The sequence below is a fragment of the Blennius ocellaris genome, assembly GCF_963422515.1.
Source record: "Blennius ocellaris genome assembly, chromosome: 8".
Classification (NCBI taxonomy): Eukaryota; Metazoa; Chordata; class Actinopteri; order Blenniiformes; family Blenniidae; genus Blennius; species Blennius ocellaris.
In genome coordinates, this window is record NC_137657.1 from 13,320,647 (window position 1) to 13,345,306 (window position 24,660).

The window sequence follows — 24,660 nt, forward strand, 5'->3', positions numbered from 1 at the left end:
AAACAAGGAGGGTTAAGACTATGACTTTACTGAGTGTAGCAGGTATAATGTCAACCCATCATAAAATTGTCTTTGAAATGATACTTTTCTATGCATTTGCACGTTCTTCCCATGTGTGATTGGGTCCAAGTCAAAATACATGCACGTGTTGTTAATTAGTGAGCCTAAACTGCTTGCAAATATGAGTGTGTGGTCGTCTGCGTCTCTGCGTGTGAGCTGTTCAGGGTGTATTCTGTCCTCACCCAGTTAGTTGAGATTGGCTCCAAAGATTAATTCTTTTGTGACTTGTTAGGGCTTATTCAGGTTTTGTGATATTTTATTAAGTTTAAAACAATACTTATAGTACCTCTGAAGTTCAGCATTTTTAATCCACAAAATGCTTCCCTTCACAATTCACCAGTTGGGATGACGGCCCATATAAAACTGTGGCCCCCTGATTTGAAATGAGTTTGACACTTCTGACCTACACACACTTATTATTTCCGACAGCACGTGAAGGCACCGCCACTGTCCGTATTTTTTTGTATAACTTGAATTTGGAACACATCAGCGAAAGAATGAGGCTTTACATCCACGCGAAGCAGCTCTCCTGCCGCAGCCGATACGACTCCAGCGATTCAATGACATTTTAAAACCATTTTTCGGGACGTATTTGTGAGTGATCGGCGGCTGTGCGGGCGGAAGTGACATCATCACACACACACTCCTTTTGTCTGACGACCTTATCCGGAGGAAGTGAAGCTCAGACGAGGCTGCGGGCTCACCGGAGGAAAAAAAAAAAAAAAAAAAACCCCGAGAAAAAAAAAAAAAAAAGAGTAAGCGAGAGTGAAGACAGGAGGAAGAAACTTGAGAGATTCACAGGTATTTTGGGACACATTTGGAAGCGGAGTCCAGGCGGTCGGGGCCCTGTGGAGGATCCGGGTCCGTCGGTCCCGGTGAACGGCGCTCCGCTTCGTGCAGTCGGTAATAATTTTGTGGCGGATTTGCAGACTGCTGCCGCCTCTCCACCCCACAGCCGGAAGTCTGTCAGGATGGTCTATTGGCTTTTTTTTTTTTTTCCCTCCTCGTCGCTTCAGTTTTTTTTTTTTTTTTTTGTATCCTTCGGTTTTTTTTTTTTTTTTTTACTTCCTCCCCTCGTTGCTTGTTATTTTTTCTCCCCGGGCAGGAGAGGCTTCACAGCCGCTCCGCGTTCAGCAACAACAGAGGCCTGATTAACTGCTACATGCATGCAGATGAAATGGAGTCGAGCTGTCGAGTCGCGCTTTATTCTAAACACGATTTAGACACGAAATCTATCCCTCTTTTCCTCTGTTGTTGTTTTTTTTTTTTTTTAAAGACGGCTTGGCCTGTTGTTTATTTCACGCAGGGCGACTCCGCAGAACAAAGTTAAAGCTGAGTAACTGGAGGCGCTCCGGGTGCCAAGAAGTGAAACGAGCCAGGCTTTCTTTACAGGAAACAACACTGGCAACGTTACACTCCAGTACAACCAGTCCACTTCCCTGTACCGTCACTTAACTGCTCAGTGGAAAGCAGAATAATAATAGTACCTGGGTGAATTAACAGTTTTTTGGTGCAAAGTGTGGACACCAATGGCTTTCTAGACGTCAGTTGCAGTGACGTTGTACACGTTGTACTCGATTGCAAGTACCTTTGTTAGGTATTCTGCTCAAAGGGGGGAATACGTTTCTTAAAATGTCTTAAAAGTACAAGAAAGATTTGTGTGCATTGTGAAAACGATCATTTAAAAAGTACAGAGGGGAAGAAAAGAAAGTTACTATTTATGTTTTGACTTTCATCCAATTTACCTGTGTGAGACATCCAGGTTAAATAAAAATACAGAACCTGAAAATAGGTATCCGAGTACAGCTACTGTTGGATTGCCTAAAATGTACCCACATTACAAGAAGTACTTTCATTAAATGCTCAAGTGAAATCTTAACATTTCCCTATTAGATCTTATATTAGTCACACAGCTGGGGAATAATGCAGTGGAGGGTAAGGTAAAGGGGAACAAGGTGTTTGATCATTTAAATGACTATAGTTCATTTTAATTGAAGCATTTGATTCAATTTAACTTGATGTAATGCCTACATCTCTGCAACCCTGAATAGGATAAGGTGGTACAGAAGATGGATGGATGGAAATATCTACATCTAAAAACAAAATGGCATAACATTGTGGATTTAAAATGAATGGGGGAGGACAAAACTCAAAAAATGGTCTGTAGTACAACTACTTTTACATTGGTTAGGTGTTATTTAACCACTAACTAGCATATGGTCTCTGTACAATAACTCTTTAGTGTTTTCTATTATCCCTACTTTTACATAAAATTGTCACTCGGAGGCATTTCGTTCAGTTTCCCTTTATTTAATCTCATACATTTCTCTGAAAACAATGACTGATACCGAAATCAAACTGCAGAAATAATAATGTCTTGATGCTTACTAACTGGGAACTTTCTACTGGAATAATGGGAAGTTTCCGAGATTGCCCAGAAGCCAGTCAATGTGACAGGACACTGTGCTTGAACGTAGATTATGTTCTAATCATTAACGCAGTGGTGATGTAGTTAAGTGAAAACTGCCTGACTCTAGTAATTTAGCTCCTGTTGCTTAACGCCCCAAAACAGAAGTCATTTCATATATGTAGGTGTGAATCCTATCAATGATTGTGGCTTTAACAGTGGTTTCATCACCATCCTGTGACGGCGTTCCATAGAAATGTAAAGTCAACATTCCGACGTTATTGATTGTTCATATAAGAAAAAGACTGAACCAGCAATTTCTAAAACCTGACACGTGTCTTAAAACCAAAGTACTAAGATAACTAAGGATGCTCAGTTTATTGTTGTGTTGAGCTTTGACAAATTGGGCAACAGTTTCAGTTGAGAATCTCGTTTGTTAAAATAAGTTTATGAATCCCCAGTTGAGCATTTGTCTCAATTATTTCAGCTCTAATGCACAACCAGACCTGATCAGTGTCAAACCTTCTTTTCACCTGCCCTTGTTGGCGTTGTCTGCTAGTTTCTTTAACAATCAGAGAAAAGTGAACCGACAGTCCACACACATTGATCTAGTTATATCTGAGTCCGATAGACTATTATATGAACGTTATTAGGAACTACTCCACGTGCTCATAGGTTCTAACAGCAGTGCCATCGTCCTCAATAAACAGACGAAAACTTTTATGGTTTAAAATTGTCATCCTTTTCTTTGTGTTCTTACAGAAATGATGGAAGATTCTCATTTTAATTCATCGTATTTCTGGTCTCCTGTTCCCACTGTGCCAGGGCAGGTAAGGTTTAAAAAAAAAACACACACACACCCATTCATTGTGTACTTTATTGTTCTCTTGTTTGATGATTTGAAGCAATTTTCACATAGACATCATGTGAGAGTTTAATGTTAATGCACTGTAAAAAAAATGAAATAGAATCAGTCATCGTATTTCCTAAAAACAGTATCATGTAAAGGAGGAGTGGGGAAACTCATTTTTGCTTCAAGAGGTCAATTTAGAATAAAACTGTGCCACAAACTTTCACTGCTCCTCACTTCTGCTTGACGTAAATATATCTTTTATTATGAGCCAAATTGTTACACTGTTTTAATAAAGTCCTGCTTCTCCTATGCAACGATCAGGTCCTGGCATATCTAAGTAATATACGTTTTTTGGTTTTACTTTTCTGATAATGGTCATTAAAATTGGAACCTTTCAGCACAGCGAATACAAATTGGTTGTAACGGATTGATTTGCTCTATGCGCTGTCATTGACCTCTCGTGGCGCCGTCAGGGACAAAAGCACAGGACTGTCTGTGGCCATGTGCTGCATAAAAATGTTTTTGATGAGTTGATCTGAACAGTAAACTTCAATGTGACGTTTAATTTGCTTCTCACTGATCTGCGGCTTTCATTACCGCAATCCGCACGCATCAGTCAGATGATTGCAGACCGATGGCGGTCTGTTTCGTCGGCTCACCGCTGTCTCCCTTTCAACCCCACAGATTGAGAATGCCATGTTTCTGAACAAGATGAAAGAGCAGCAGGAGAAGAACGCGTCTTTCCCTTCGTCCTCGTCCTCCCACTACCAGACAGCTCTGCTCACCATCCCCACGCCAGGAGCCAAGACAGATGGAGGAGGGCAGGCCAGCAGCGGGGCACACCTCCACCCTCCCCACAGCACCCAGAACATCACGGTGTTGCCGGTCCCCTCCACCGGCATCATGACAGCAGGTTGGGCCTGTTCCTGCACGCGGAAAGCCTTCGAGAACCCCCACCCCCCCCTCGTTCTCGTTTTCCGAGATTCAGTTGACACGATACGTGAATTCAGGACAGAACAACGGCAACGACCGGGGCTGAATTTCTTCAGATCCCACGAGCCGAGCGCCAAATCACAAAATAACAGCAGTGCATTAAATGATTTAGCTTCCGAGAACAAACGTTGCCAGAGGAACTACTTTGGGGTGAAGCGAGCAGCTGCGTCTCGCAGTTTCTCCTCCAACCTCGGGGCTTTTTTCTCAAATAAGGGAACACTTGCGCTGCAGGTTCAAGTTATGACGTGAGAATTGCATTTGCTAATGCGGTTCTGAAGCAGAATGACATTTGACGAGCCTTTATCTGTAAACGCAGTCATGGGAAGTTTCTGTTTTCTGTGTTTTTATTTTTTTAATATAAATTTAACCGAATTCCTTGTTTGTGGAATTGATTGTTTCATTTGCCCCGCCCTGACTGTCTCTGTCTCCCTCCATGCAGCTGGTCTGGTGATCACGACTCCTCAGGGAACGTTGGTCTCTCCCACCTCCTCTCAGTCGTTTGTCTCTGGCCACCCAGCAACAACCATGATCGTTTCAGCTCTTCATTCCTCAGGTGAGACAGAGACAATGACACTAGTGCTTAGTAACCGGAGTTATTAAACAATGCCGGGGGAAAAGTCCCTCCCTGACCACCAGATATACACTTACTAATACTACACTATAAGACATTCCTTAAGATAAGATAAGACTTTTATTCTGTCGGTCATCAAAGAAAATTTGTCGTAAAAGACTCGCTAGTGTCAACGACATTATAAATCAAACTATAGACTCTTTAATAGAGGAAATGTTGATACTCACAGTGTGTAATTGGGGGACGATGTCTGATAATCGGCGTTATTGCAGCAGGATTCAATGATACTGCATCTTAGTAGAATTGTCCATCTGCAATATTGGCCAAAAGGTTCGTGTTTCTGAAATATACGCACTATATCAGGCTGCGTGTATTATTAGATGTCCACTGTGCTCATTGGCTTTATCTCTTTTTGAGATAATGATGCTTAAAAACTCGATACACAGATTAAATTTGAGAGGCTTTGGGGTTTCTTTCCTGGCTGTATGACCTGTTCTCTCTTTGTTGTGTCTCACGAAGGAACTTGTAGGTCAACCTGACTCGCTTCTATTTTCCTTACATGTTTCAGGAACCCATTATTATGTAGACTGCAATTATTATTATTATTATTATTTTTAAATATGTCAAGAAACCCATTATTTGTTTGAATCCTTTGGCAATAACGGGTCTTGTCAACCTCCCGTACAACTATTACAAAAAAAAAGATGAAAAGTATAAAGACAATCAAAACAATTTACAAATATATACAATACAAAAATGCGAGTTAAAGACAAAACAATATACAGCAGCGTTTAAAACTTGCAGGTGAATTTAGGTAAATCAACACGTGCCCTGCTCAGACGGGGATCATCGGGTCTGACGCCTCAATTAAAATAACTCCCTCCATGTGAGCTGTAAAACGAGGAACCGGGGTTCAGAAGTCACTGGCAGTATTGGATTGCATCACTGATCAAGATTGTGTGAAAGTGTGACTTTTTTTTTGAGTTTGTTTAAAGATCAAACCTCGAAGCTCTGATTCAAGACGCGACGCCTCAAGTGAAAGCAAAAAAACTCAAACGACGCTGCAGCTTTTCATGCTGTTTTGGAGGCTTTTGAAGATGATCAAACCTGCTGTAAGAGAGAAACTACAATTTTATTCAGTTTCTACCGATATCTCTGACCTGTGCCATACGCTGTAGAGATGACGAGTTGGACAGCATGAAAACCGGGAAAGGAGCAGATAATCTGAGTCGGATATTTTAGAAGGACAACAACAACAACAACAAAAATCATGAATGCATATTAAACTCCCGCATAAAAACTGACTGAAATAAGAAATCATTGTTCCAGAAGCGAGAAAACATTTAGCTGCACAAGCTGGCAGTTCTACATGGTGGAAAAATAACTATGAGCATGAATATATCGTACAAATCAGGTCAAAGGGTTATTGATGTGTTTTTGGTTGTTTTTCTGTTTTTTTTAAACAATAAAAAAATAAATCAGTCCAAATTGTAGGACTGAAATGAAGCCCATTTCCTCCATGTGGCCCCTGAACCCCCTCCGCAGGACCAGCTGGCCAGTGCAACACGGACTTAATTGAGATTTTTTCCACAGGGCGTTTCCAAACTTCGACAGATGTTCATTCGCAGAATATTCGTTCCTCTCCATTTGCTGTTGTAGACAAGAAAGAGGGAGTCGTGGTGATGCCAGCGCCCTCCAAGCGAGGGCGAAAGAAAAAGGTGACTACGCTGTCCAGGGTCGGACCGGGAAGCGAAACTTTAATATTGGCCCATCTGACCCCTGGTGGCCAGGTAGGAGGAAACCGTAAACAACCACCAGTCTAATGTTTATGCAATTAAAGATATAAAACGTGTTTCTTCTTTTTTTCTTTTTTTTTTCCTTCTTCTTCTTCTTCTTTTTTTGTAGGTGGCTTCATTGCAGCACCATAGCGGCGACCCATATGAGCTGTCAAATGACGACGGCCACAAAGACAGCACTAAGACATACAGGTACGACGTGAAGAACGCGATCACCTGCCGTGCAGCTCTGTTTTTAGTCTTTGCCGTGGCTGTGGAATGCGATGCAACTGTTTCAGTCGAGAGATGTGTCCAGCTTTATTGACGACAACCAGGCACTGCTGAATATCTGCATCTGACACACACACACACACACACACACACACACACACACACACACACACACACACACACACACACACACACACACACAAACACTCCTCACTGCATGTCGCGGCAGAATGTGGCTGCTTGTTAGTTGATTGTGTCCCTTAATGTGTTTGATTAAAAACAAATGCATCAGTGCTTTGTAGACGCTCTCTGCTTCAACACAAACACTCGACATGAACCTCTGCTGTCCTCTCGACGCAGCATGCTCTTGGAGTCTTGTTCCCGTGTCTTGCTCTTTCACTGTTAAAGAACCTTGCCCCCCCTCCCCCCTGTTTGGTTTTCACTAACTTCTCCCAAAACATCTTCCTATTTCGTCTGGATGCGTCTTCTACATTTGATTTGACCTACTTCTGTCTTCATTGATTTCTCTTGTCTCATATATTTCTCTCCCCATTGCCCGTCTTATCTTATTTCTCTTTGTGGTTCATTGCTCAACTGCCCCCCCCCCTCCCCATTTTGTCCCCCCCCCCCCCCCCCCCCTTTTTTTTTTCTCGTCCTCTCTTCCGTGTTTCCCTCCCGTTCTTCCATCCCGCCCTCCCATTTCTTTGTCTCTCCGCCTGTAGGTGCCGGATGTGTGCGGCGACCTTCTTCAGTAAGTCTGACATGCAGATCCACTCCAAGTCGCACACAGAGGCCAAACCCCACAAGTGTCCTCACTGCGCCAAGTCATTCGCCAACTCCAGCTACCTGGCCCAGCACATTCGCATCCACAGCGGGGCCAAGCCTTACACCTGCTCCTACTGCCAGAAATCTTTCAGGCAGCTCAGTCACTTACAGCAGCACACACGGTACAGCGGACCCCCCCCCCCCCCCCTTTCCCCCTCTCTTACAGCCCCTTACATTACTGCCTGTCCCCTTTTTTTGAAACGCCCACGCTGCTGCCATGTTCTGTTCCCTCGTCTGGGGGAGAAAGAGAGTAGAGTGATGCATAGTACCTTTGTTATGTGAATATAGGCTTGCATGCTACCTGTCCATCCTGTGACCTTTAAAAAAAAAAAAATAAATAAATTTAATTCAAATGACATCTTTTATGTTGAGATTTGCCTGTAAGATTTTTCACAATTTATATGATAATCAGAATGGACATTTAAGCTGCATGGTCATGGTGTTCTGCTTTAATAATCCTCCTTTCTTTTCACATTTCTTGCCTTTCTCTGCACTCTTGTCCATGCAGTTTTGTTTGGGTTTCTTTTTTCTTTGTCACGTGCTTTTCTTTTCTCTGCATGTCTCCCTTTTTCTTCTGCCAGTTTCTTTTTCCATCAACACAAATACACAAACACCTTTCAAGGCACATAAAAAAAGAAGTTATTGACTTGCCACCATTGTACCATCGTGGTGTTGTTTTGATGTACTTACTCATCAGTGCTTCACTTTCTTTCATTCAATGTTCATATGATGGAAACCTTTTGCTGCCATACTCTGCTTTCATGCTTTATGTTCCCTTTTGTCTTTCGTTATCTTAAAACTGCCTCTCTAATCTGAGCTGATGCATTTGAAAACGTCATAGATGTAATAATTTGTGAGTGAACTCCGATAGAACCTTTTATGATCCACAGAAAACAATGGAAATGGTTCATTTTTACCCTTAATTTATTTCAGACTGTGAAACTAACATGTGTTTTAGACCTCGTCTCAAAAAAACCCTGAAATATTTCAAGTATTTTTTTGTTTATTCTGGATACAAGAACAGATGCTTTTCCTAATTTGTCACAATTTCAATAAAAATTTGAATCGGTGGAGAAATAACCGACAAAACGGTTGACTTCTTAATAATGTTTCCAAATGCATTTAATTTAAATGTTGTCGATTTTGCTTTCGTGTGATGATGCAAACTTTTAAACCATAACCTTCAGTTAAATGATGGAACGTAGTTTTTCTCTACATTTATCAGTTTTGGATGTTGCATATTTTGATGTATATGTGTGGGAGCCTACTACACTTGGATAAATGCTGGTACTAATCAAAGTTTTGTTTCGTTCTCTCACTTTTCCCACCCCCTCTCATACATCCTGTGTGTTTTTCACCCTCTTGCCCGCCCTCGTTAGCAACCACACGGAGTCGAAACCCCACAAGTGTCCCCACTGTACGAAGTCATTTGCCAACTCGAGCTACCTGGCCCAGCATATTCGCATCCACACCGGAGTGAAACCGTACACCTGCACGTACTGCCAGAAGTGCTTCAGACAGCTCAGTCACCTCCAGCAGCACAGCAGGTGAGTCGACCGCTGCTCTTGGGTTTCTCACGCGCTGGTGTTTTCCTGCGGTCAGGTGAGATCGCTGCGAAAGAAATGGGAGTCTGTGCTTGTATATGTATTGTTTTTTGTTTTTTTTGTTTTTTTTTTGCTTGTTTTTAATGCAGAATTCACACGGGAGATCGGCCTTACAAGTGCACGCACCTGGGCTGTGAGAAATCCTTCACGCAACTGTCAAATTTACAGGTTCGAAAGAACTGCGTGTTCTTCCTCTGTGTATGATGGGTTGCCATTTTCTGTCTCACAGATTGCTTTAATACATTTTTTTTTTCACGCAGTCCCACCGGCGTCAACACAACAAAGACAAGCCCTACAAGTGCACCAACTGCAATAAGGGATACATAGATTCCGCCAGCCTGGAGGTGCACATGTCCACACACACAGTCAAACATGCCCGGATCTACTCTTGCGGTCTCTGCAATCGCACTTATACCTCAGTAAGCCAAATTTCCATTTCCGAAGAGCATTTCTACATGAATCACTATGAAACGCCTCACTGGCATCAGACACCTGGCAGCTACTTTACACCGTGTAGTCATGTGTGCACTGTCTCCCCTTTACCTATCCTCCCCTCATCTCAGGAGACGTATCTGGTGAAACACATGGAGAAACACAACCCAGACCAGTTGACTGCGCCAGCACGGGCGGCACAACAGAACCAAAGCCGGGCTGGAGCTCAAAGCCGGGTAGAGGGTGCAGATGGGGGGCCGAGTCGATCCGGGCGTGGTGGGAGTGGAGCAGCGGGACAGAGCCAGAGCAACTACCCCCAGACAGACAGCATGCCCTGTCCATTTGACCTGCATCAGTATAAGACCGTGTCTGCCAGTGACCTCCAGTACAAGCCGGTCAGCGTGGCTGATATTACTTCCCACAAGGACCTCTGTCTCACCGTGTCGGCGTCCACCATCCAAGTGGAGCACCTCAACTCTTAGTGGCGATGAGCGGCGGGTGTGTTGGAGGTGGGGATGTTTGGATTTGATCAAGAAAACAGAAAATAAGACAATTGGGGAGTCTAAGGATTAAAGCAATACTAAAAATGATGCAGAAACATTGGAACATGGGACTGTGCCTGAATGACGGTTTTAGACAAGACGGGACAGATTATGTGAGGACACAGTATACTGAAGACTATATGATTTTGTTCTATTTTTTTAAGGTTGTCTTGCTTTCAATCTCAGCCTTGTTTGATATGGTTTCATTTTGCTTAGTTGTCCTGTCAGAGTAGAAAATGCATGTAAAGGCTGCAATAAAGTACGTTTCAGTCCATCACAGTGATGGTTTTATAACAGAAAGCGTGTAAGACACAAAGCTTCTCTTTATTATCAGCTCCTGCTCTTCTTTAAGACAATTTTGCAATTTATGGTCTCTCTATTGATGAAATTGGCAGTTAACTGTGAAAGTAATTTTTTATACTTTCATACAGAGACTTTCAGTTTTTACATCAATGTTATTACCTCTGCAATGTTGTAACATACATGCCCGTAATCTTTTTAATCTTAAAAGGGACAAAGAGGTTATTTCTTCTTCAAGAAAGAAAAAGATAGCATCTAGTATATAAAGATGTGTACTCCCAGTTTCTCAAAGATGATCGTGTTTAACAGAAGTGGTCCTGTACGTGTAGACATACATATACAGGCTTCCCTTTAAACGTTTAGAGGGGTAACGAGCCAGTTCATGTTTCATGTAATCCTATTGTACTGCTTTGTGTGTATGTCCTCAAAATCATGTTATCCAAATGTGCTCTTGCTATTCTACTACCATGTTAACAATGTTTATAATACTTCTTTATAGACATATTGACACATCTGAAGTTTGTTTTTTCTGCTTAAAATATAATAAAGTTATCAAATAGTTTTTTTTTTTCTTTTCTGTTTGACTTTAGTGCCAAATAAGGTTATTCAAGTGTCTCAACAGCGTTGATTAAATGATTTGTTTGGATATGTTGTGATTAAATTCATATTAAGCTTTACATTTATTTAAAAAAAAAAATACTTTCATGGATATTGGATGTCACTTGCTTTGAACGTTCATGAACAAATAAAACCCTGGATATAAGTGAAACCCACATGCATATTAACAAATATATATTACACAAAATTATATATTCTTCAAATGGACTCTGAGGCAGTTCAACCATCAGTTATCTGAAATAATCATGTAAGTTTATATTTTTGCATTTCATTTCATTCAATCTTTTTGTGTGACTATATTTTTGCATGCCAATTTGGTTACCATTCTGCTTTCAGTATTTTGAGTTACACGTGGTTTCTTTTTTCCATCTCATTATGGTTGCTTTTGCATGTGCCATGTATTCGCAGCCTTTTTTTTAATTTGGCCAATGTGCCTTTATTGTATTTCCCATGGAGTCCCGTTCTGTGGGTCTTCCTGAGATGTATTAAATATTTTGGGGACAACAACATATCCCCTTACCCCCATATTTCATGGATCTTGGGCTTGCTTGCTGAGACGTTCTCCCGTGCTCCAGGTATGTTTATTGTTTTATGGTCGCCCGCTCTGCAGGAATGTGCTCAACTGAGGTGTTTACAAAAATGGACCGTACCACAAGTGTGTCGTGGGGGTGGGTGTTCGTATCTCCCATCATTCCAGGACATATTTTCACACATTGAGCCAAACTGGGCTTTTGTTATTGCTTTATAATGTAATGCAATGTAATGGGGGTGCTTTAATTAGAATCCAAACGACGAAATCGTCCGTTTCGTGTTAAGCTGGAGGTGGTTCGGTCCGCCATTCTCCGCAGTCTGCAGTGGATATGGCGTCACTGAAAAAAGTGTAGGAGTCGAGAAACTTCACCCATGTAAATAACGTCAGTAAGCAAATTGTGAGACGCTTTATATATTTTGTTTTCTGGGAAAGCGTTGCCTAGTTTATAGCTGTAATTAACAATACCGGCGATCTTATTTTTGTAATATGCCACGGAAAAAGCCATTCAGTAACAAACAGAAGAAGAAACAACTGCAGGTCAAACGGGAGAGAAAGAGAGGTAACAATGCTATCGGGGTGCTAATGCTAACAGTTAGCTGTCGGAGCTTGCTCCATGGCGAAATATTATTCCACTGTCCAAAGTATTTTGTCGTCCGTGTGTCTGTGGAGCGTTAAAGCAATGTTTCGGGGGTTAAAGTATAGTGTTTGCCCTTTAAATTAACCTAGAATATGGCGTGTGTTTCTGTGTTGCAGCGTGTTATGAAGCAGTGTGATATAACTTCAGACGTGACTAAAATGGAATAACGAGCTGTTAGAAATACGAAACTGCAGCATATATGAGTCAAATAACTCTTGATTTGGTCTAAAAAAAAAATAGCAACGTTGAGGGACAAGTAATTCTTTATGTGGACTGATCATTTGTTTGATATGCATGCATAGTTGTGTATAAAGTCTGTTATGTAACTGTCAAAGCACGTGTTTAAAGTGGTTGAGTAAAGACCTAAACCAGGAATGTAAATTCAGAAAAGACCTGTATGGTTTCCCTGTCCCTCCGAGGCCTCTCTTTATAGGTGAGCTTCATTCTTCATGAGCCAGGAAACACTAGTTCTGATGCTTGGCTTCATATGTTTCTCTCTTTTGAGGCTCAAACATCTTCTCCACCATTTCCACATGATCCTGTCAAGAAAATTAATTGTAATTTACCTTAAATCTGGATATTTAGAGATTATGTACTGGTTAAAATTGAAAGCTTTGCAGTTTATTTTACATCCCAATATCTGACCCCGTTTACATCTGGCTGGTTGTGATGTTTTCATAGTTCATGAATGAGAACCTGTTCGGCTTCAAACAATCCCAGATGCAGTGATGAGCTGACTGGGGCTGTGCTGCAGGACATTGTCAATAAATCAATCAAACAGTGATTCAAACAGTTGTTGGCTTAAAATTGCTAATGTGCTTGACATATATGTCATGTAAGACCAGTCACACTATTCCCAGTGTGTTTGCCTGACTGGTAAAATGGTTTTAAATATCATATTTAAAAAAAATAAAAATAAAAATGAATAGAGCTATCCTTCAGTAATGTTGTTGCTTCTATAACGGCACACAGTAATTCATGTATTGTAAATGGTCTTCTATATGTTGTCAACACAAGCTAGAGCTAATATAAATTAAGATTTGCCATATCTGATTTGACTTTTCATTTAGTTTTCGCACGTATGATTTCAGAGGAGGTTTACTTTTTGTAATTGTAAGAGGTCAGAACAACTTGAATAAGGTGAGTTTAGTTTACTGCATCGCAAGTATTCAGTATAGACATATAGAATTTTGATGGCTGGCTGGCGTAGAATGTATCATGTCTTTGATATTTTTTACAAGTCTGACTGTTGCTTTTCTTTTAATGCCAAAACGTATTTGTGTGGCAGCTGCAGTAAACCACCAGCAGTGTCAGAGAAATGTGTTCAGAATATTGTATCACATTTTTAAGTCATTCTGACTCCACTTTATCATGAGTAGGGCAAATGATACTTTATTTTTTAAAGAAACAATGTTGTCTCACATATTTTTCAGCATAAATGGAGTTCTTTAGCTTTAGAGGTGGGACAAGTTGTTTTACAAGTCCAAAGTTGGGGGTTTAATTTCCGTCTGTGCCCGTCCATGCTGGGAAGTGTTTTGGGCCTGTGGAGGGAGAGCACTTTTCAAGGCAGGTTTTATATATAGATGAATATGACTGACCGTGTAAAGTACTACGAGGCCGCTGGTGTGATTAAAAGATATTTTACATTTTGGTGTTATGTTTGCATGCATACTTTTACATACAAATGTAGTACTTGGTCAAACGTTGAGGTGAAGGTGCCACTTAGCCTTCGAGTAGTACAGTCTGAATGGCATTTGATAGCCTTCAAATCACTTCTACAACAGACGCCACCAAAACAAAGATATCGCCAATGCTACTCCGAATTAGAGTTTGCGTAAAGAAGAACAGCAGGACCTGGAAATAAATGATAGTGTGGCCACAGCAGAGTCTTATCTGTGGTTACAGGATGAGATGGAAGGATTATACTTGTATTATCTACAAAAGGTCTGAGGTCTTATACTTCAAGGTCATTCAAAAAACAACAAGCTACTACCTCTTCACACACTGTGCCAAGAAAGCACAAAGTAGTGTTGTTAGGAGACAAGGAGTCGCTGCATTACTGTTCTTCCTCGTGTTCATTCACTTTTCATTTTCTCAATTGATAAAAAACACAAAATAAAACTTCTAATGCCTCTTTTTTTTTTTTTAAGTATTCTGATAAATGGATGACTAAATGACTAAACAATCATCTGGAGAAAACATTTTGATGCTCATTTAGTAAAAAAAAAAAACTAATCCAAGTTAAATATTCTGCAATATTAGTTGATATCCCTGGAGTATATAGTACATTGGTTTTTGTTCCTGGCCAGCGTTGTTTCTCTGGGATCCCTGACCGTTCCCCTCACATCCAGGTGACACAGGGTCTGGGCCCAGCAGCCGCAATGCCAGCGTGGAACGAGGAGACCGTCAGTCCGATACCTCAGACAGTGAGACCACTGACATTAGAAGAATAAATCAGCAGCCCTTCGGCAGAGAAGGTAGATATGATCCAAACAGGTAAGTTGTCAATGCCGGTGGTGTTATATAGAATTTTATGAAAGCTCCCGCACTGAGAAAAGTCTATTGATTTAATTTTCCCGCGTGCGTTGTGACAAAGTGAAATCTTCTTGCTCGGGGTGTCGATGGCCTTTGTCTTACCCTTCAGGTTCCGACTTCACTTTGAGAAGGAAAGTAAAGAGGATGTGGAGAAGCGAAAGAAGCTGGCCATGGAGAAGGTGCTGCAACAAGTCTCAGACAAGGAGCTTGAGGTTGACATCAATGACATCTATCCCGCAGAGAAAGGTCTGGGCGATTCCCCTGATGGCTTCCGCATGACGCTCCTCGAACTAAGTCAGACAGTTTAGTGGAGTGAGCTAATGTAGTTGGGTCACCGTGTGACGCACTCAAACTTGATTATTCGCCTTCAGGTCTTGGTTTCCCACGGCGACCGTCCTGGAATTATGAGATGACACGCGAGAGCTTGCTGAGGAAGGAGGAGAAGTCATACAGGGAGTACCTGGATGACTTGCACTCCAGAAACCCGCCCGGGTCTCTCAGCCACTTTGAGCACAATCTGGAGGTAACGGAATGAGTTTATTATATTCTAGAGTGTTTAAGGCGACTATACTCCCATCATCCATGGGGAAATTTTGTAACTTTGGTTTTAGTCTTTTTGACTGGTTTCTCAACTAACATTATGTTGTTGTACTTTCATGAAATCCAAGCTGTTTTTGGTGTTGCAGAGCAGAAGTAATCTCGGACCCCCCCCCACACACACACACACACACTTTTTTATCGCTATTATGAGGTTGAACTTGGGGCAGCTTCGAGTATCTCAAAGTTCTGTTCCCAACCAGCCTGCACACTATTTTATTTATGTTATTTTTATGGGATGTACCTCATACAAAGTACTATGAGCTCCTTGCTTACCTGTTTTGCTACTGAGTGATGGTTGGTGCTCTTGTGAGCTGCAGCTCCACTGTGGAGGACAGTAAAACTGCTCCTGTGGGCTCTGCTCGTCGGGTTTGTTCTCCCGTCTGCCAGCCCGTGTCACTAACATTGTGACTTCAGCGCCTGCTTCCCACTCGCCCTCCTCCAGCGTCAGTCGCTCTGCGACCACGAGGTACAAATGTCTACAGGGGATCCAGGTGGAGCTAAAGGACCAACAACACCAACCAGATACCATCGCTGTGATCCAACTGCCAACGCCCTTTCAGAAACTGCCGCTCAATTACAGCCGAGGCTGGCTGTGACCACCGTCACCGTGCCCAGCAAGTGCAGTGTTTCCATGGTGCAGCTTAATGTCCACTCGCTGACAATCGCAGGACGTCTCATTCATTATCTCATCAACGACAATAAACGGGACTTTCCCTGCCGAACCGAGACGTGGGATGACGCGGCAGCGGCCTGATGACCACGCTGAGCTCAACCTGTCCACTCCACACGGCTTTGCTTACACCTGTCAAGCCCCAGCTCCTTGGACGTTGAGGTGGTCCTGTGATATGAGAGCCACAAGGCGTCACTTCACTTGAATCATTTGGATTCATTGTGTTGGAAGTCTATAGACCTAGTCCTTCAATTCTTGTCTGTTCGCATCACATGCTCGGCACCTTATTAACAAGTGGAGTAAAACCCAGGAAATCTACTTGTTTACAGTTGACTGACGCTGCCTGGACTGACGTTCTAGAAAAACTGGAGTCACGACTCCCCAAGAACCAAAACCATCTACTGCAGTATTCAGATGCTATTTGCAACGCTAAATTGCATTGCTCTCATCCGCTCAGCCGAAGGAAATAAATGAACTTTTGTTCATTCCCCCGACACATTTACCGCCCATGAATTTAACCCTCTACAATATACAAGTTGGGCGACAATACAGTGTTCCTAAACTTGGAGGAAACAAAATTTTAATTCTTCTTCGAGGCATCAGATCAGCACTCAGTAAATCTGACAGCTTTTCATCAAATATTTAGAGCTCTACTGTTCATCCCCACCCTCAGGTCAAGAGTAAGACTTAGACAGCACCATGTTGTTTACATCCCACAACAACAACAACACCAGAGCGGTTTCGTTCGATCGCCGAAATATCAACTGCCTCCGTCCATCCAACACTGCTAACAGCACGTCAATACTGGACAATGCTCTGGTTGTATCCCGCCTCAATTACTTCTCTCTCTTTTTTTTTTTTTTACCACGTTAAACAATTAGATTCCTTCATAAACTTCAAGGGATCCTAAATCCAGTTTGGTATCATCGACTTCAGAACTAGCTTAACACAACATGTCATCCTCTACTACTCTAGTTTTCCAAGAAGGCTTGAAGTCAGGAGGTCACTGATCAGCAGCCAACTACTGTCTAATCTACCAGCCTGGTTTTTCACCAGTGAAAACACTACGTCTACATTTATTCCACTTTTTTCTACTAGAGGACATATTCATATTCAAATGTCACTTGTTTTCTGGTAAATCAGGATCGATTGACTTTCTGTGCAGCACACAAGTGTTTTTGGTTTTTCTCCATCCTCAATGTTTCTGTTTTAATTCTAGTGGGGACCAACAGATTTAGTATTCAGCTATGGGAGCGTTTTCATTGTATTATAGCCAATTTGTTCAGGAGAGAACTTGTTCTATGTAAAATCATTATTCATGAATCCTGCCGAATGCTTTTACAACGGATACCAGCAGGATGGGATGTTGGTTGGTAATGAATTGCCTGTGAACTGATGATTACCCAGCAGGCTTACTTGCCTCTCTCATCTTTTAGACACGTTCACTTTCAGGCGTCGAGATGAAATAGAAACTTGGAATATTTTATTGAGTAAAAGTTGTGTCCTACAGGGATTTCCAAGCACACACCTGCTTGTTTTTCCACTGGAAATGGTGCCGCCATAACTTATCTACATGCTGTGCGATCGTTCGACGTGGCTCCGATGATGAAAATGGTAATGCTGTTTTCCTGAAGCCAAGGACCCGGCAGATCATTCAATTTCAGAGCGTGGGTTGAGCTCAGGAGCCTCATCACGGCAGAAGCAGAGCTCGAGCAGCTGGTGGTGTAATGTGTGGCTCTCGGTGATCCAGAGATGATGGCTTTTTAAGTGGAACTCAGGATGAAAATGATGGGGGGAGAAAAAAAAATAGCGTGCAGCACAATAAGCTAAGCAGGTTGCTATACCCTAATGACTGAAGATGAATTTCATTGTGTTTAAGTAGTACAGTGCATTAAACAAAATAATCAAAATATACTGAACAAAAATGTAAAGACAACACTTTTGTTTTTGCTCCCATTTTCCATGAGCTGAAGTCAAAAGATCTTTGTTAAGATCAGTGATCTGTCCACTGTGTAAGATTAGATCCACCCTTTTCTTCCCTTCTTTTTTTTTTAGTACATTATTACTGTTTGGTGCTGAGTCAACTGTGTGTGGTGGGATATTTTGATAGGCCTGTTTTGTTTTTTGTTTTTTTCAAACATCTCTGTTGAAGCCAATGACTTGAAAATAACTGAACGACTAATAAAATATGCACAATAGAGCCGTATCTGCCATTGTTTTTGTAATAAACTGTCGGCATAGCCAGTTTGAGGATGGGTTCACGTGAACATTCTAAACATTTTAACAGTGCGAAAAACGATGAATTCAGAGAATTCTTTATTTGTTTTTACCACGTTTAACCAAATCCCTCCTCCTTGTTATATTTTCTTATTTCTTACAGACATGGAGGCAGCTGTGGAGAGTTTTGGAAATGTCAGACATCGTCCTGCTCATTGTCGACATCAGGCACCCGGTAAGTGAACCAGTCGGCTCGAGCAACTTTATTTGACCCGAGTTGGCCCACTAGATGGCGCCATAGTCAAGGGTCTGTGCTTTATGAAGCCTCCCAATTTCTGTGTTATTTCTAAGGTTATTTACATGTTTGTTGGATGTGAACGCTAAAAGCAAAAGCTGCTGGTTTTAATTTCTCATGAGAACTATTTCAGAAGTGTGGATTTTTCACGTTTTATCACCCGCCGAATGAGTCGAAAGCACCTCGACGAAGGTTTGTCCTCCTGTGAAACCCCAGGTGCTGCAGTTTCCTCCGGCTCTGTATCACTACATCACCGGAGAAGTGCAGAAGCAGGTGATTCTGGTGTTGAACAAAGCGGACCTGTGTCCTCCTCCACTCGTGATCGCCTGGAAACACTACATGGCCTCTCAGTTCCCACACCTGCAGCTTGTGTGCTTCACCTCCCACCCCGGGCAGCCCTACAGCACAGGTGAGGAGAGGGCGGGGTGGGGGGGGGGGATTGGAGCGGGAGCACACAGTGAGATGAAATTAGTAGAAATAGACCTGCCAGAAGAGTGAAACGTAATTCAGCAGAGCATGATTATAATAAGATGGGGGATTAAAACTCCTCACATTTCTGTCTTACCTAGTGCTTCAGAAGAAGAGGATGAGGAGGAAGGCAGACTGGGGTCATGCTGGAGGTCCTACCGATATCCTGAAGGCCTGTCAGGAAATCACAGCAGGGAGAGGTAAAAGTCTCTTTGCTCTTCAGCTTCCGGGCTCAAAACAGCCCGGCTATTGGGTATTCTCCACGGTTATTTCCATCTGGATGTTTGTACTTGCCCCTTAAAACTCACTTCCTGGTGTTCCCCAGTCGACCTGTCGAGCTGGGAGCAGAAGATTCAGAGAGACGCCGTCGCTGAGCGAGTGGACGGAGGGAGACCGGACGAAGGAGCGGAATCGATTTTGGTGGAGCATCAAAGTGACAGTGCGATGGAGATGACCAATCCATCACAGGAGCTTTACAAAGATGGCGTTCTCACAATCGGCTGTATAGGTAATTGTCTGAATTCTGCCTTTGCGCGGAGCCTTTTAGATGCTGGAATGAGAACAGAGGCGACGTCGCCACAACGTGAGCAACAACCGTAAAGGAACAGCAGGAGAAAGTTAATGAACAGAAACCCCGGGAGAAAAGAGACGCATTTCACGTTAATTAAGTTGATACTTTATTGATCCCCCTTGACGTAATTAGTCTTCTGCATTTAACCCATGCGATCCTGGGGCCACGGCAACGTCTTACACCAGGAGTAGTCGGCTGCCACAGTGCAGCACCCACAGAGCTTCCGGGGGGGGTCGAGAGCCCCCTAATACGGGATCCGCAGTGGTAAACTCTCAGTAGTGGGATTCAAAAAAGAAAAAAAAAGAAAAAGCAGCTTGCTTCTCTAACCTCGAGGCCTCCACCACCCACACGAAATAAAATAAAAACTCACAGTACAGCCGATGCTAAAGCCTTGAGGCTTCACCGTGTACAACGAGGCAAGATATTTAACATTTAATGTAAATTTTGACTCCATATGTATGAAGATAATCTGAGCTATAATTCAGCAATGGACTGAAATATGTAAATCAAAGTTTCACAAATGATCACATTTCTGAAGTGATTGTGACTCCCTCAGATTTGATTATCACAGATATTTTATTACGCCCAGTGATTTCATTTTTAAGATTGCGTAACTGGGCGCCCGGCCTCTAATCTCACCCAATATTATTAAAATCCGAGGCAGTGGTTATTAGTGTCAATAAACACAGTCGAGTCCATTCTTTCCAGACTTTTCGTTTTTTTGTGTTTCCTTTCCGTTTTCCAGGTTTTCCCAACGTGGGCAAGTCGTCGGTCATAAACAGCCTGGTTGGGAGGAAGGTGGTGAGCGTGTCTCGAACCCCTGGCCACACAAAGTACTTTCAGACATACTACCTCACCCCGACGGTCAAACTGTGCGACTGCCCTGGGTTGGTCTTCCCATCACTTGTCAACAAGCAGCTACAGGTGCCACCCCACTTTCAAATACAGATGTTTATTGTTTGAAACATGAAGCAAGATGTAATATTGATTTCATATGATTTCAAAGCACTGATGAATTCCACGAACAATTTTTTTTTTTTTTTTTTTCCCCCTCTCATGCCTGTTTGGTTATTTTTATCTTGTGAAGATTCTGGCAGGCATCTATCCAGTGTCTCAACTGCAAGAGCCCTACAGCTCGGTTGGTTATCTCTGCGAGAGAACGCCGTTCCTCTCTGTACTGAAGCTCAAGCACCCCAACCTGCAAGAGAAGGAGTCTCAGCAGGGAAACCAGGGGACAGAAGAGCCGGGCTGGACCGCCTGGGACGTGTGCGAGGGTAAGACGACGCTTTGTGAGACGGCGTAAGTGGTTGTTGCCTTTCACGGTTTGGAAATCCTATGTGCACAGTAAAGCCCCTACTTTATTTTTGCTTCTGCACATCGAAACTTGTGAGAAGTAAATGGTCAGAAAAAAAAATCCCTAAATGGGCGGCCGAGGCTCTCGGGGCACGTTCTCACTTGTCAGGGTGGATCTGAATTCAACAAACCCTCCTGCGATTGTGGAATTATTGCAGCCTGTTGGGCCCTGCACTTGTTTTTTTTTTTGGTGGTTCATGATGCCATTTTTTTTTTTAATCTTCAATGTCTTTAAAAAAAAAAAAAAAAAAAGACATAACAGAAATCAAAATTTTATGAGTATACATCACAACTTCTGACCAGTAAGCCTTATTCATTTCTTTTTATTTTAAAGACCTCTTCTTAATCAAACGAAAAGCATTGCATGTCAAATTCCCACTATTGCAACTGATATTTAAGAACATATTCTGCCCCAAGCACTCTCCGGTGAATAGAAACCTTCAAAAGAGCCCCCCCCCCCAAATATAAACTTAAGTTTTCAACAGAGTTCAGTAAAAACTCCACGCTGTATTTCTTGTAGTCATCAGGTGATGGTTTGGGAGAGTTTTCACCTGCTGTGAGTGGTTTAATTGATCCTTGGCATGTGACTGTGGTTAACTGATACGTTTGTAATATTCTACAGACAACAGGGAATCTCTGCTTTACTGGAAAATTTCATACATTCACTTTTTTCTTTTATTGTCTCGTCTTCAGCTTGGGCGGAGAGGAGAGGTTATAAGACGGCAAAAGCCGCCCGCAACGACGTTTACCGCGCGGCGAATAGTCTCCTCAGGTTGGCGATCGACGGCAGGTTGTGCCTCTGCCTCAGACCCACCGGCTACAGCTGCCTTCGGGGTGAGCCGGGCTCCCGCCGCTGCAGTTGTGAAGAGCGACTGGCTGGCGCCTAGAATTAATGTGTCGCCTTCTTTCTGGTCGGCAGAACATTGGGAAAACCACCCAGACTTGCCGGAGATTATGGCCCTTCAGGGGAGGCTGGCGGAGGAGGGGGGCGCGGGAGAGCGGGACGACGAGGAGGACGGAGAGTCCAGCACCGAGCCGGAGGAAGAGCGAGACCGGGATGCGGACGACGACGAGGACGGAGACGACGAAGACGAAGGATTGGGACATCCGAGACGAGAGGAAGATAAGGCGCCCGGCTTCACTGTCAACATGTATAATGTCCTACGGGAAAACGAGTGCGAGTGATAATAACCAGAGAGACGAGCAAGGGGGGGCGAGGAAAAGATCCACCCCCACCCCCAAAAAGCTGAATTCCTCCTCATTTCTCTTGCATCTTCGCTCATTCTGTCATTTCCGGCTCTGAACATTAACACAATCTATTCTAATTCAGCTTGTTTCCCTCCCCCTTTATTATACAGAGCATCTTCATGTATTCATGCTGTGCCTCTGCTCTGCTTCTTCATCCATGAAGCTTCTCTTTAAAGAGTTGCCTCCAGGAATGGGTTTGGTTTGAGTTCCTCTTTTTCTTTTATTTGCATGTTAGTTATTTTCCCAGAGACAAGCGAACAAACTAAATTCCCGAACGTTGGGAGTCGTCGATGTGCCGGCTTGCAATCATTTCGTCGATAAACGACCTCATAGCTGAGATGCCAAAGTTCAGGAAAGGATGGGCAAACAAATCAGACGCACCATTGAGATGTTGTCATTCCCTGGAGCGGCCGGGCGGCTCTCGGAGCAGCAGGAGACTGGAGAACCCGTCTCTAAATCTTGTTTATAGAGCGGGGCATGTCTCCGCTTGGGTTAGAGGGCGCCGGCTGGGATCCGGGAGATTCAGGCTGTAAAACTCCAGCCGACAAAACCAACATTTCACACACAATTCTTCCAGTTTCCAGTATTATGACTGAGCTCAAGGACGATTTATCTGAACTTGGTTTAGAGTTAGATTGTACTGTACCCGAGAGTGATATATTTTTGCTGACTATTTCATTCTTTTTTCCAGGGGGGGGGGGTGGTGTGTGACTGAACCAGGCCGTTTCAGGACGTTAACCTGTAGTGTTTTAACTACTACGACAATTTTCATTCAATGTTGACAGATTTTAAGCATTTCATACAGGGTTTGGCCCCACTCACAAAGCATGTGAAATGCATATGCTGGAGGCAGCGCTGCTGGTCGGATCCATCGAAGATCCATCTGCCCAACAAGTCAAAGGGATAATTGAGCTTGTTTGTGTTCTGGCTGAGAGTTTAACAATCAATGACCCTGTTGTGTTCGTACTGTGAATATAAAGCTCTTGCCAACAGTTTAGCACAAAATTTGCAATTAATTGTTAATTATTGGAGCTGCGATGACGACTGTGGCCTCCCCTAATAGGAACCGTTACCAGAAAGTCTTTTTTTTTCTTCTTCTTCATGTAGGTCAGGATTCAGATACTCCAGAGAAAGTGTGAAGCTTTTAGAACTACTGGTGGATATCGTTCCTCCTTTAATTTTAGTTTTAATTTGAACTAATTGAGAACATTCACAGCTTGAACCGACATCTTTTGTGTTCCATGTTTGCACTTTGCTGCGCCAACAGGCCGTTCACCGCAGCTTTCTTACGTACAGTCTGACCACGTGTCATCAGAACAGCAAAACAAGCTTTGCTAAAATTGTTCCTTTAACAATTGCGACCGAGAGGCTGGTCCCTGCAGTTTACGTCTGTCCATCATTATAAATACCATCACACCTCCTGTCTTTCCTCTGAAATGATAAGAGCGTCTGCTACCTGGCCAGCCCGTCGTTCTCTCTCTCTCTCTCTCTCTCTCTATCTCTCTCTCTCTCTCTCTCTGTGTAATGTGTGACGGCCCCGCTGCAATCCCGAGTGCTGTATCATCATCATCATCCTCCTCATGTGCTGTCGTACCTCATGCGTGTGTTCACAGAGGAAACGGTGCTGTGTTACTGTGTAATACATCACGCTGCAGCCGCATACTGTCATTTCCAGGCCCCCGGTACAATGGATGCAGGCACTAAACACTACCAAGCTGTTAGAAACACAACCAAGGTTCAGGTGTGTTAATGTGAATTTTACCCCCCCGCCCCTCCTCTGGGGAATATTTAAACTGACAGCATCCAGAGAGTGAAAGCTTGAGGTGTGTTCAGGATAATTGCTGCATTCCTCATTTCATTCCTAGTATGATGACTGGACTGCTTTCTGCAATAAAGAAAAGTGATAAACCTCTGAAGCGCTCTGCTGCCTGCTTTGTTTTCTTGCTGTAATTTATTTTTTAAGGGCAGTTACCGACACGACGAGCTCCGCTTATTTCAAATGCACACGATTAGATTTTTCCCTTGAAACGTTTTCACAGCACCTCGGAGGTTTGACATCACAGTCAGTGGCTCCGATGTAAAACTTAAGATCACGGAAATGTTTGCACCTTCCAGTTAAAGTTGCGTTTAAATGAGCTCGGGGACTTCTCTTTATGAGTACCGAAGATGGATGATTATTACGGAGAGATCGATGCGAGCAATCCGCTGCAGTCTGCTTGGATCTAAATAAAGAACTGGTGAACTGCCTCCTTGCTGAAATGACAAGTGGGGAAATGGGAAGCATGAAGTGAAACACAATGAACATCAGTTTAATGTGACACGG

At 42.9% G+C, this 24,660-nt stretch overlaps 2 protein-coding genes across 7 annotated transcripts; both read left to right on the top strand.

Annotated features, from left to right (window-relative positions):
- Window positions 1-750: 750 nt before the first annotated feature.
- znf384b (zinc finger protein 384 b) lies at window positions 751-11,172 on the top strand. Of its 5 annotated transcripts, none has more exons than XM_080501239.1 (11): window positions 751-963; window positions 3,230-3,297; window positions 4,005-4,233; window positions 4,753-4,866; window positions 6,478-6,674; window positions 6,790-6,872; window positions 7,613-7,837; window positions 9,095-9,262; window positions 9,409-9,487; window positions 9,580-9,738; window positions 9,883-11,172. In XM_080501239.1, the coding sequence occupies exons 2-11, from the start codon at window positions 3,232-3,234 to the stop codon at window positions 10,231-10,233; spliced, it is 1,671 nt and encodes a 556-aa protein (XP_080357365.1). In that variant the 5' UTR covers window positions 751-963; window positions 3,230-3,231; the 3' UTR covers window positions 10,234-11,172. The 5 variants fall into 5 exon arrangements, with proteins under 5 accessions (XP_080357365.1, XP_080357366.1, XP_080357362.1 ...); XM_080501240.1 differs by having other exon boundaries at window positions 6,544-6,674; XM_080501236.1 differs by having other exon boundaries at window positions 9,580-11,172.
- Window positions 11,173-12,100: 928 nt separating this feature from the next.
- gnl1 (guanine nucleotide binding protein-like 1) lies at window positions 12,101-24,240 on the top strand. Of its 2 annotated transcripts, none has more exons than XM_080501568.1 (12): window positions 12,101-12,302; window positions 14,732-14,876; window positions 15,025-15,209; window positions 15,287-15,438; window positions 18,566-18,637; window positions 18,914-19,106; window positions 19,267-19,365; window positions 19,491-19,673; window positions 20,482-20,660; window positions 20,824-21,010; window positions 21,783-21,923; window positions 22,009-24,240. In XM_080501568.1, exons 1-12 carry the CDS (start codon window positions 12,230-12,232, stop codon window positions 22,272-22,274), a joined length of 1,875 nt encoding a protein of 624 aa, XP_080357694.1. In that variant the 5' UTR covers window positions 12,101-12,229; the 3' UTR covers window positions 22,275-24,240. The 2 variants fall into 2 exon arrangements, with proteins under 2 accessions (XP_080357694.1, XP_080357695.1); XM_080501569.1 differs by having other exon boundaries at window positions 15,025-15,161.
- The last annotated feature ends 420 nt before the right edge of the window (window positions 24,241-24,660 follow it).